At 39.4% G+C, this 13,303-nt stretch overlaps 1 protein-coding gene across 1 annotated transcript; it reads right to left on the bottom strand.

Moving 5' to 3' along the window:
- Nucleotides 1-1,118: 1,118 nt before the first annotated feature.
- LOC104414155 (lipase) lies at nt 1,119-5,086 on the bottom strand. The gene is made up of 8 exons (XM_010025181.3): nt 4,416-5,086; nt 4,219-4,313; nt 4,017-4,120; nt 3,806-3,906; nt 3,599-3,702; nt 2,661-3,098; nt 1,880-2,011; nt 1,119-1,510 (listed from the first exon to the last, which is right to left on the bottom strand). The coding sequence occupies exons 1-8, from the start codon at nt 4,692-4,694 to the stop codon at nt 1,351-1,353; spliced, it is 1,413 nt and encodes a 470-aa protein (XP_010023483.2). The 5' UTR covers nt 4,695-5,086; the 3' UTR covers nt 1,119-1,350.
- Between the last annotated feature and the right edge of the window lie 8,217 nt (nt 5,087-13,303).

The raw sequence follows: 13,303 nt of genomic DNA, 5'->3' as shown, positions 1-13,303 counted from the left end.
TGGGCCGATGTCTGGTTAAATTTGGTGAAGCAGAGTGAAGCGAAGCTTAGCTCGTGGGCTCCCAAAAAAGACAAGGAGAAGCCCTGTTCCTCATAATCAATGAAGCACCCGTAAGCTTTTAGGTCTCATATGACCATGGCCACAAGCGTAGCCATCTGCACGTTTAGGTCTATTTGCAAAGGAGCTTATATGGACCTGAATCTAGAATTATCTGTAATCATAGTTGTTGATTCTTACGAAATTAATGTGATTTATGTGGTCAATAACTGCGATTGACCCGATCCATGAAGCCTCAAGTGCAGGCAAGCCTCACTCCCTAATGAGCCCTGCCTATTCCGACGATCTATTAACAACCTAGCCAATAGCTTGGATCGAGTCACTTGCCTTTGATCTCTTCGATCCTAAATAAGGCAAACGTCACCTTTTTAGACACCCCCTTCCCCAAAGTTAAGATATAACCACTAATTGATATAATTAATCACAAGCTAATGTGACCAATTTAATTAAAATATTTAAGTACTGCCAGGAATTTAGCATGTCCACTTCGAATATAAAGATTTACAAACTGCCCGCATAATATAATTGCAACTGCGAAGCTTGTAACTGTATTGTGAAGTACTGTTCTATAGTTTTTACTGTACCTGTTTAATAGTTATAGCACCTCAAAACTAGGTGAGACCGCATCTTATACATTGTTGTATGCAAGAATGCTGCAACTGTGAAGAGTTCGCCAAATACCATAGACAAACTACCGTGCCCCATTTTCGCAATTGCAATTGGTAACAAAAAGAAGTTATACCAGACAAGCTCTTTTTGTTCCTTTGGCAATAGCCAAAGAAGATAGTATGGATGTTCCAGTCCCAACCAATTATCTTCCATTGACGGACATGCTGCTACATTATTTGAGCCGATTAGCCTCAGCAAAAGTAATGGAATGGGCCTCCATTTCACTCCAAAGGGATTATATATTCTCAACTTGATGCGCCTTCAAGTAAATCGGCCCAATTTAATACGTCCTAAGCTGGTCAAATGGGGCTGGACAGAGTGACAAGGCCTTGTGTAGGAACCAGAATCTAGACAAATGAAATTTTCAAAGTTGAGAAGCATGAGATCTCGAGTTCGACCTCGGCTCACCGTATCCCTTTCGAGTCATGCAGAAAGCTTAACACCAAGTAAATGACAGATCGGTTTGTTTACTAAGGCTGTAATTTTCCGGGTAGGCTAAAAAGGGCTATAAACAAGAATTAGGATGACAGAATCTCTGCATTTACATGAAAAAAGTGCAATATATCGCCGCATGAAACGCATTGGTTTCCTCATACATTTCTAGCCTCTTTGAATGTTTCCATGCTATTGGTGGGCTAGATTGGGAAGTGTAGGTGGGTTTTTCCGGAAGACGTGCTTTCTGCAGCGTTCGAAGATGCTGTCATACATAAGGTCGAATTGAACTCCGGCTCTCTCCCGGTTTATGATGAAAAAGATGTGATCTGCTTCCACAATCTTGTAGTACCTGCAGTTGCACAAACGGTGACAGAATCTGTAAGGTGAGAAGAGAAATGATCAAAGCAAGTGAATTCAGACGTCTGGAAGGAAAAAAACAAATGATAAATTCCTGAAGGTATCAAAATTGGACTCTAAGTCTTGCAAACACTCATTTGAGGAATCGGCATTCAAGATTTTAATCTACCGAATGCTGAGCAGGTTCGGAGAAAAGATGGAATCCACTGAATAATCTTTCAGTACAGAATAGACGTTGGAGCATATACAACCCAACAAAAGTTACATCCTTTATTGATGAAAAATCAAGGTTGGCAACACATTACAGATTAACGTCTTCCTTTAGGATGATGAGGAAATGATGGTGTGAAGAACTACTAACCAGATTCCAGACTGCAGAGGTTGGCATTCGGAATCACTCTGAACAAAACGACTTGGGTGTTCAACTGGGTAACGCGGGTGTGTCATAGATATGGTGTTCAATGCTCCATCATTGTCCCGCCAATCCTCGTCCCTGTGCATATACATTTAGGAAGAACATGAGTCATCCACCTTGGCCAATGCAGATTAAGATGAATCTTACGTGTATATTACAGTGGCCTAATGGTTGCTTCAAATCAGAACAAAGTTCTCCGTTATTATATGCAGAAGCAGCAGAATAAAAAAAAAATACCAGATGGAACACGAAAACTCTGAAATTCAAGATTCCTCCTTCCAACAGCATGAAAATTCTCTTCATTGTGCGAAAGCAGTTTTTGTTTTGTTTTTTGTTTTTTGTTCTTTTTTTTTGGGTCAAGTACTAAACCAAAATAGGCAGGTGACTAACAGGTGCTTTGGCCTGAAGGTGGGTATGAATCGGAACACATGGTTGCTATTGCCTAGTCAATTTGATGTGTGTTGATTATAAGTTATTATTATTGCCTAAACGGTTGTTTCAAATCAGTACAGAGATCTCAAGGATCATATGCAGGAGCAGCCAAACAGGACAATAATTTAGGATAGGATGAGAAATCTAGGAAACTCATGATTTCTTTTTCCGACCATACAAAAACTCTCTTCATTGTAATAAATAAAATTAGACAAGTGCAACATTGTTTGTGTTAAATATGAGAGTTACGATGCTGAAAATGAGCATGCAACTCTGACCTCGACACGAAAAGTACCTGTAACCTTTGTAAGGCGGGGAAACATCTGAAGGATGACGCCATTGGCTCATCTGCAACACCCTTATAAAAAGCAAAGGGTGGATCCCAAGTATGCTTGATGGAACAGTAACTCCCATGATCTTCCGAGTACGTTTCGTAGCGTAGCTGAAGTAGTATGTGTCAGGAAAAGTACGCAGATGACTGTTGAGTTGTATTGACCCTTGGATTGTAAGGTCAGGGAGAATCCAATCCCCTGAAGCGAATGGGCCTGCATTCCCCATTAGGCAGTCAACCAGACCCCATACGCCCGTTTTCTTCCACGACATGTTGAAGTGATCGAATCCGAAATTGTAATAATGTTTAAGCCAGGGAATGTCAAACCAATCATATATTATCACTCCAAGACGGCAAAGCTGAAGCAGACAAATTGGTTTCATGGAGTGCCCGTCCTCAGGTCTGCAGTAGAACAGCACAATGACAATTTCATACGAAAAGTTTCAGAACTTGGTCAACCTAGATCCAGAGGCACTAAGCAGAAGTTAAAGGACCTATTATACAAATATAGACTACTGTTTGATTATCTGATTTTGTACGCTAACTTAATGACATTCTGCATAAGTGACATCACTGAGCAAATTAAGTCATAAAAAGTTAGGCACTCCTCACTTCACATAAACATCACAGCCACTCCTCACTTCACATAGACATTACCATTCACTCCTCACTTCACATAATCATCACAGTCATGTCTAGCTTCACATAGATATCACCATTCACTCATCACTTCACATAAACATCAGTCACTCCTCACTTCACATAGACATCACCATTTACTGCTCACTTCACATGAACATCATCATCAGGATAAAAAATTCCAAACTAACTTTTGGATCACAACTGGAAAAGTTTACATTAGAAAGCAACATGATAACAAAACTGCTTCAGCTCAAACTTACTGCATTCCATCCAAGTAGGTCCTAGTGGTCCCATTGAAAGCTCCAGACAACGAAGTAATGCTCAAGACCCAGTTCTCAGATGTGTTCTCATATCCCTTAAATGCCTGAAATAATCACGTCAAATTCAGTGCATTACACCACTACAAGCTATTAAATCATACTTTTCATTATGAAGATCACACGGTAAAATCAAAATTTTGGACCAACCTTATCAGCTAGCATCTGTTGCAAAACACGAACAACCTGTGCTCCTGCTGAATGCCCGACAAAATGAATAGGATGATCTTCATCCCATTCAGGGTAATGCCCTGCATCATCCGATTCATGCACATTCCTCAAAAACATAACTAGACAACCTAACTATGCAAGCACTTCAACATGATCGCCAAAGAGAAAAGAGTTCAAAACAAAAGCGAACCTTGTTCATAAATCCGTCCGAACTGCGAGTGCCCGCAGACTTTACTGTGTTCTTCACCATAATCGACCTGCCCGCCTTTTAAATAATAGAAGAGTTCGCGGGCCCTGAAAAGCGCAATTCCTGATTTAGTTTCTCCATTTAGCAAAGAAGCAATAGCTCCAATGTGTACGAGCTCGAAAAATCTACTGATCGCCACACACACCTATCGTAAATGCTGGTGAGAGACCCCAAATCAGGCACCAGAACTCTCTCGTCTTTCTTCTCCGCCCCAGCGAAATAGGACAAGCCTCCCAATTTCTTCAAAACCACAAGCCAAAAAGCAAGAAAACCTGTCATAACTTCAAATTCACCGGAAACCAAAGAAGCAAAGGAAGCCATAAAAGCGAAAGCTACGCATACCCCTTTCCCAAATCCGAAAATTCCGTGGACCAGGACGATTGGAGGAAGATCAACGACATTGGTCGATGCCGATGACGAAGACGATGAGGGCGAGGTGTCTTTAGGAATTTCTTGGGTGTTCACGTTATGCTTCAAGCTGAAGAAGAGGCAATCGTACAACGCCTGCGAGAGATCCCCGGCCACGGCCGAGCTGAATATGTAAAACCCGTAGAGCAAATGCACCACCGAGCTCACGCACAGCTCCGACAGCTGCAGCGCCAGCATCCACGGCCTCGCCATCTCCTTCCCCCCGCCCAAGAAACTCGGGGCCCCACTAACGAGCAAGACCCGACGACCCAGAAGAGGAAAAAGCAAAAGGCAAAAGGAAAAAAGCAAAAGAGAAGTCGAGAAGCAAGAGCCTCTCTTCAAGAAAAGAAGGCTCTCCTGCGAAAGGAGACCACAAGGCTCGACGCTTTTCCGGAACTCTCTGCAATGGCGAATTGAAAACAAGAACCGAAACAGCTCTCTGAGACACCAGAAATTCCGGTTCCGCTTTTCGTTTCTTTACAGTTTTTCGAAATTCTGGAAATGGGGGAAGGTCCTTTTCCACCACGAAATTCTCGTTTTCTCCCTGTACCTCGACGGCAGATTCAATTCATTCTTTTTCCCACTTCTCGGGTCTCTTTTCAAGATTCTTTATAGTCTCCCCGGTCTCAGAGGGTCGTACTGGGTTGGCGCCACGTGTCCCGTTCGTATCCTCTGGTCCTCGGCGTGACTTCTTTTATGAACTTTTTAGGTGGCGCTCGGAAACCACCGCGGTGGTGGTGGCTGTCCTTTGCCGTGGGATCGGATTCGATAGGGACCAGAACATCGGCGACGATGGAAATCATACGAATCACACGTGAATGTTATTTACGGATTCCCCACGGATTTAAATTATGGAAATAGCCATGGACGTGTCCAGATCAGAGAGGAAAAGGCCTCAATTTGAGCTCTCGGTTGTCAAATTCTCATGGCCACCGACATTAGAGATCTAAGATGTCTAATCACGTGATGATTCGTTCCATTCAAGTTTAAAATTGTCATATTTGATGGTAAATTGGCCTAGAGAAGCCAATTTGAGCACCAGTACCGGCAAAGAAAAGCAATTCAATTATATGTATAGATTTTTGAAAATCGAACTCAACTTCAATCAAGATGCGTATCATCGAAACTAATCTACATATCGATATAATTAGACAAAATCTATTCTTGAAAGATTACGCTCTATACAAAATAATCATTTTGGGGTCTTGGGTTGGATTTCTTTCCGCCAGATATGTTGGGATGGACGGATCTTTGGGTTGGCTTTTGGGGGAATTTTCTAGGGGGTTCTATCCATGAAGACTTTGAAGTTGCTTGTGATGTGCTGGATCGACTCTGGAATGTTCCCTGAATTATTAAAGACTTCTCCCCCTACTTTGGCCTTCATCCATTTTGTGACGTGATAGGCATGTAATGTCCTAAGCATCTTAGAAATTCATAGTCGATTCCAACCTAACATGACCGTTTAGGGCAAAAGATGCATATACAAATCCTTCATAGATTTATTATCATCTTCACTTACATCGATCGAACATCGACGCACTATTTTGATGTTGTATAAACATTAACATTAAAAATGCAGCGGAAGGGTTTAGGTTAGCGAGGAAAATAATAAGCATAAAATAAAAATTAATCGAACGATTACTTTTTAAAAAAATCCAAACATGTGACCTTGTATCCTAAAAAATTTAAAATATAAAAATAATCAAATCACATCAAATTCCAACCTTGGAGATCATCTGACTCGGCTTTAGCCTTTATGTCTGATTAGCATGTTATATACGATATTGTATGGATATTTCGATATCTTTTCTTGAAACAGAAGTTCAAGTTGCTAATACAAACAACATAATGACAAAGTGTGCTGAGATTACTAGAAAAATATATATATTCCCTCTTGTTCGAATTGAAAAAAAAAAACAAGGAAGATTGCTTTTGGAGATCATATTGGACATTTCAAAGCACGCAATGGCATCAAAGAACGCTTATTGACAAAATTCTGATTTTATTTTAAATTTTGTCTATTATGCCTTGTGCTCTTAGAAGGAATTAAGTGCAATGAAAGTGCAATGAATTTTGCAAGTGTCCTTCTCAACCTTGCCGATTCGAATGTGGTACCCGAAAATCACATGGTCCCTAAGTAAAACAACATCTGTCATTGGCACCCATTTGGAACTACACCAAGAGAAAGTTGCTCATGCACTAGTTGTGCTATCCCATGAACAAATTTGGGTAAGGCCAGCTCATTTTGGAGTCAAGATACAATTGGAAATTAAAAAAGAAAAAAAAGAAGTAAAGTAAAGGGTAAGGCTAGCAGTAAACTATGCACTGTGCCCGTGCATGATTTACCTACCATTGCGGCTTGGAATTAAATACGAAGGAATCTCTCTTTTCGGGAGGTGAAGGTGGGGACTTCACGTCCACATGCATTGTGCCCCCACATGAAAAACAAGAGAATATTAAATAATATATAAATGTGTGCCCTTCAAAATCATGTGATTGATCGGCGTGTTTAGCCACCACAAGACTAATTAGCTGGCTTAATTTTAAGAGCTAATACAACCAAAATCCTCAATCTAATACCCACTTGTCACATTTATTCAAAACCAATTTTTGCGTCTCAAACAATTTCAAATCAATATATCCATGTCCCATTCATTCTAAACTAATTTTGATGTTACGAGAAATCTCAAACTGGAATGTCCGTGTCACATTAACTTATCAGAAAAAATCTTAAATCACCAAAGTCTTAGATCGAAAGATCTGCAAAAATATGATCACTCCGTATCATTTTATGACACGAAAATTGATTTGAAGTATATATTCAAATTTTTAAATGGAAACAAATGCGGCACAGGGGTAGCGATATGAGCTTTTGACGGTATTAGTCCTAATTTTGTTTAATTGGTCAACAACATCGATTTCCACATGCCTAATTCGATTTTATTAAAGTCGTGAGCAACGCGCATGATCAATCGAAAGGCGAAACGTGATTTCGATGAATGGTGTTTTGTCGTCTTTTTCTCTCTTTTTCTTTCTGGACATTATGGCATCTGTGGTCACGCCTTTACAGAGAGAGAAGCGCGTGGGCGTCCTTGGGTGGCTGAGCAAGGCCGGACCTCTCGATCCATACAAATCTGTATCCGTACATTTAGTTGGTAAAATAGGCAATTGATTCCCAACGCCCCAACGCCCCAACGCCACGCAAGAACACGATTTGGATGTGACAAAATATTATGAGAAGAAGCTCGAAGCTCTAAATTATAATCATGTTGAAATATTACGACAAAATCAAACCACAATAAAGCGAAAATCAGAAAATAAATCTATCGTCATATTTGCATGATTCGAATGGTGAGGCCAGGAAAAGCAACAAGAAATTCATTTACTTATAAACGATGTGACCGATGTTACATTGCACGGTCGAATTCTCACAAACACTTAAAGTTTCTCTCAATTCTTGATTATAGTGTTGACGTCTCTCCATTTCTTCCACACAATCCCTCACTAAGAACTCAAGCTGAGAAAATTTGAACATCGAGCCTTGACGGTAAAGTAGTATAATTGATCAACTAGATTCCAAGAAAAGGAATTAAATCGATGTGCAAATCCTTTTCGAAGCAACTTAAGAAACCGTTATTTCCTCTATTATTACAAATGCAAACTCAAGATGTATTTTCAACAACCTCTGCCTTTTAACTTGGCATTGTGAGCAAAGTAAAATAGCTCAGTTGGAAATTGAACTCTTCTTTGGAACCTAAAAAACTCTCTTCTAATTCTCTGATAGCCCTTCGAGGGTCCTTGACCATCACAAACGTCTTTTAAGTTCAAACCACACTTAAATTCTTCATAAACGCGAGTCTTATCAAAAAACGCCATCTCCACCTACACCATTGACTACTCTACAGGGACTCTCAAATTCAACCTTCTCTACCACCAATAAGGAAAAACATATGTTGTGTTAGGATATTGAACTTGCATATTGACAAATTCAAATAGTCGCATCTCTATAGGCTCCATCTTGTTAAAAGCTCGCGAACAATTTAGTTATATGCAAGGACTTTCGAAAATCAAACTCGAAATCAATTGAGATACGCATCACTGAAAATAACCGATTCATTATTCTCTCTCAGTCTGCAAAGCCTCTCATCTCCCAAAAAACCCTTCCCTCTTTTGAAGCTCTCCTGTATGATCTGAACTTCAGTTCATGTAAGCTCTTCTTTGATTTTCTTTTTCTTTGCTTTGATCTTTTTCTTTTCTCTTCCAATCTATTCTAGGAGTATGCGTGTGTAAATATATTTTTGCAGTTGATATTGGGTGAACGTGAAGCCATTCATTCAATCGATAACCACCAAGGAGGATATTCATGACATGGCTCCAAAATCTCTTCAAGATTAGGCCGTTCTCCTTTCCCAATTTAGCTTTAAGTCTAGATCTGATCCCAATTTAGATTTAGGTTATTTACAAGTATTTGATATGTATTCTTTATTACTACACAATAATGGCGATAAGGACATTGAACCTAGATGTGCACCGCAAATCACTGCAAATGAAGTAAGGGATTTCGACGTGTGTTCATTACTGAATTTGATAATTGACTATCGAACATTTCTGGTGATATATTTGTTATTGAGGGATGAGAGTATGCTTTTAGCTGAAGATTGTGTTTTGTTGTTTGGCAATTATTGAAATTTATTTAGCTTGAAGAAGACCTTGTTGGTAGCTCTTGAATATATTATGAAAAAGGAATAGAATCTTTCTTTCGATAACCAAAAAAAAAAAAAAAAAAAAACTAACCGACACGTTGTAATAGTTAAATAAAATTTATCCACAAAAGATTACGCTCTATACAAAATTACCGTTTTTGGGCTTTGGGTTAGATTTATTTCGGCCAGAAATCTTAGGATGGACGGATCTTCGGGTTGGCTTCTGGGGAATTTCCAGGCGTTTCTATTCAAGAAGACTTTTGGAGTTGCTCACGGTGCGCTGGATCGACGCTGGAAGGTTCCCTCAATTGTCAAATCTTATCTGAATGGCAAATTGGACTGCTCATGGCCTCATAAAATTAAAATATCATTTTGGTAGCAAAGCTGGGCGGATGAATCCTACGCAGCCTAGGAATTAATGTTCGATTCCGACCTAACACGACTGTTTTAGGGCAAAAAGACGCATGTTAAGTCCTCCAAAGATTTATCGTCTTCGCTACATAGATCGAACATCGGCGCACGCTTTACAAGGCACAATGCAACGGGAGGGTTTACGTTAGCGAACAAAACAATGGAAATTTTCAAAAGGGACCTGAAGTGTTATTATTTTCCGAATAAGGGCGACCCAAAGTGGATATTGTTTCAAATAAAGATTTGAAGTGACATTACTTTTTCAAATAAAAAGCCTGAAGTGAATGTTGGTTCAAATAAGAACCTAAAGTATTATATCTGTTTCAAATAAGGGCCTAATTTTCCAACGATCAAGAGTATTTTTGTCATTTGCCATTTTCCCTTATTTTTTCCTTATTTTTTCCTTTTTATCTTTCCTACTTCTTCTTCTTCCGCTTCTGGCCAATGGTGATGCCCACAGAGGGCGAAGCGACCCTCGCCAGACCGGTTGCCAATAAGGGCCGATGAGGGTCGTCGCCCGCTAGCGAGGGTGGTCGAGCCTCGCTCGAGGGCCGACCCTCACCCGATCCGGTGAGGGTAGCCTTGCTCGTGGTCAGCGAGGGTGGATGAGCCCTCTTTTGGGGCAAGCGAGGCCGACACTCACCAAATCTAGTGAGGGTGGCCTCACCTACGGTCAGTGAGGTCACCTAGCCCTCGTCAACTGTGGGTGAGGCTACCCTCGCCATTTCTAGCGAGGGTCTGCCTTGCCTAGGGCCGGTGAGGATTGACCTCGTGGATAGCCCCAAGCGAGGGTCACCTTACCTGTGGCTAGCATGGGTGGCCCTCGCTAATGAGGGTAGACGAGGGCAACCCTCACCTAGCCCTCTGTGGGCGTTACCAGTGGCCAGATGAAGAACAAGAACCAAAAAAAAAAAAAAAGTAAAAAGGAAGAAAATGAGGGGAAACGGCAAATAATGAAAATATCCTTGACTAGTCGAAAAATTTAACCGGCCAGCAACCGGCAAGGTCAGGTCTTTATTTAAAACAACCAAAGTCACTTCAAATCGTTATTTGAAACAATCAAGGCTACTTTAGCTTCTTATTTGAAACAAAGTCTGCGGATTTTTTTTGAGAAAATAAATGCACTCCGGGTCTTTTTTGAAATTTTTCCACAAAACAATGAGCATGAAATATAAATTAATTGAGTGACTACTTAAGAAAAGTTGAACGTATGACCTAAGATCCTGGAAATTTAAAATATATGAAAAATCAAATCACGTCAAAATCCAACGTTAGGGATTATCTGATTAGCATATAACGTATTCATATCGTGTGGATATTTCAATGTCTTTTCTCGAAACATGCGTTCAAGTAGCTGATATAAACAACGCAGCATTGAAGTTTGCTGAGATTACTAGATAAAAAAGTTTAAAAAATAGTTATCTAAGGGAATCGGGAAGTCCTTTTGAAATTCTTTGATGTGGAAAAGATATTAATATTTCCAAAAACGAAACGTTATCCAAGAATTCTTATTGACAAGACCTGGATTTGTTCCTAATTCTATATATTTTGTCTTGTACTCACAGAAGAAATCAAGTGTGATGATTTTTTAAAGATGATAATGACACACAATGATCATTGAACTTTAGTCAAATATATAATGTGACCTTAAATTTTTAATTTGTTCAATGTGATCCTTGAATTTTTAGTAAATATTCAAACCAATCCCTAAATTTTATGAAAATAACTAATGTTATTTTTATTAATATAAGTTTCGGGACAACATTGAATATATTTATATAGTCTAAGAATTAATTTGAATATGTATAAAAAATTTACGGACCATATCGGACAAATTAAAAATTCGGGATGACATTATACATAAGGTAAAAGTTTAGGGATCACATTATACATTAGGTCATAATTAAAAGACTATTTATTTCCTTTTTGTTTTCTAAATTTTTCTCTCAATCTTGCCTGTTCGAATATTATAGCCAAAGATCACATGCTCCCTAAGTAAACAACCGTTGTCATTTGCGCTCATCTGGACCTACACCAAAAGAAAGTTGCTCGTGTACTAGTTGTGCAATCCATGAAAAATGTGGGTAAGGCCAGCTCATTTTGGAGTCAATATACAATTGGAAATTTAAAAAAAAAAGAAAAAGACAGGCTAACGATAAAATCATGACTGAGCTCATGCATGATTTACCTCCCAGCTACCATCACGGATTGTAATTTAACAAGCTTTCTCTCTCTTTTGATGGAAGCTGGGGACGTCCCATTAGCATTCATTGTGCCTCCTCCTAAGAGAAGGGGAGGCACAAAACCTCCTAAATTGGTACACTTACGCCATATTTATTTTTAAAGTAATTTTCGTGTCATAAAAATTCTCATTCTGTTACACCTGGTATTGTATTTACCTCCAAACTATTATCAATTCGATTATCTCACCTAGCTCTATGACTTTCTCTATCTAGCCAATGGATCAATGCCACATGTATCTTGCAAACTAATTTCGGTATCATAAAAAATCCCAAATCACTGAAATCTTAGATCAAAAAATCAGTGGACTTATGTCCTATGTATTGTCCCAAGTTTTGAAAATCTGTTATAATTCATGATTTTCTATAATACGAAAATTAGTTAGGGCATGCGATATAGGTGTATCGATCTGAGATTTTTGGAATACGAAAATTAATTTGAAGCAAAAGCGGCATAAATGTGCCTATTCAGGATTTTCGACTATGTTAACCGTGATTCCAATTCATTGGTCAACAACATCATCTACGCATGCGTCAACCCTCTCGAATTTATTAAAAGTGTGCAACACGCGTGATTATTCAAAAGGAAAAACATGATTTTTTTTTTTTTTTATATGAATGGTCATCTTAGCATCTTTTCTCTTGTCCCTTTGCCGGCCATTTTTCGACATATGTACGCGCATCTTGCCGAGAGGGGAGGGGCAGGTGGGCATCTTGGGCGACATGGGCAAAGTGCCATTTGCCATCAAAGTCAAGATGATGGCCTAACAGGGAGACGGAGGGATTGTGCTGGTGAGGCCTCCAACCACACTCGACGTTCGACTCACTGGAGTTTCTTGCAAGGAGGGAGGGACCACGGTCCTTCTGGCTGGCCTACCCGATCCGTACGGCAGACGATATAGGCCGGCGACATTTGGGTGCTGATAGGGGTGGGGACACTCTCGACACCACGAGGACACGGTTTGAACGAGGAAGTATATTATGGAGAGAATCTCGATCTCGATGGGACACGGATTAGCTCGCTTGCATTCTTCTTCTTTTTTTCTTTTCCTTGTGATGTATCGTGTAATCATTTCGAAATATTAAGATTAAGGATGTGGAATGACAGGAGTAATATTGTTGTAGAAGCAATCAATTGAATAATAATAAATCGGAAAGTATGAAATGAATAGAACACTGAATTTATATTATTCGATTGGCTAGATTGACATCTACGGGATGAGTGGTAAGGGGCTCTATTATATTATAAATGATGCATTGGAGATTACAAATCATAGTTGAGTTGTCGTCATAAATTTGAAACTATTAATTTCATCTTCAAATCGATTAAGTTCTTTATCTTAATCTTGCAGGATTTTAGCTATATACTTATATTGGATAATTTGAAATCAATGTTGAAATGCGGCCTGATTCACTTTAAAAGCAATTGTTTAATTCAAGCCCCATTTCTAACAAGATTTTTGTTTGT

The sequence above is a fragment of the Eucalyptus grandis genome, chromosome 8 (assembly GCF_016545825.1).
Source record: "Eucalyptus grandis isolate ANBG69807.140 chromosome 8, ASM1654582v1, whole genome shotgun sequence".
Classification (NCBI taxonomy): domain Eukaryota; kingdom Viridiplantae; phylum Streptophyta; class Magnoliopsida; order Myrtales; family Myrtaceae; genus Eucalyptus; species Eucalyptus grandis.
The sequence above is the reverse complement of the archived record's forward strand: the minus strand, read 5'-3'. Positions and strand labels throughout refer to the sequence as shown.

Bases quoted from the DNA above. Each gene is read 5' to 3' on its own strand.
- LOC104414155 (XM_010025181.3), bottom strand. From the start codon at position 4,694: ATGGCGAGGCCGTGGATGCTGGCGCTGCAGCTGTCGGAGCTGTGCGTG. The intron at 4,121-4,218 runs GTGTGTGTGGCG...TGCGCTTTTCAG, and splicing joins CTCACCAGCATTTACGATAG to GGCCCGCGAACTCTTCTATT. The intron at 1,511-1,879 runs GTTAGTAGTTCT...GTGCAACTGCAG, and splicing joins CCTCTGCAGTCTGGAATCTG to GTACTACAAGATTGTGGAAG.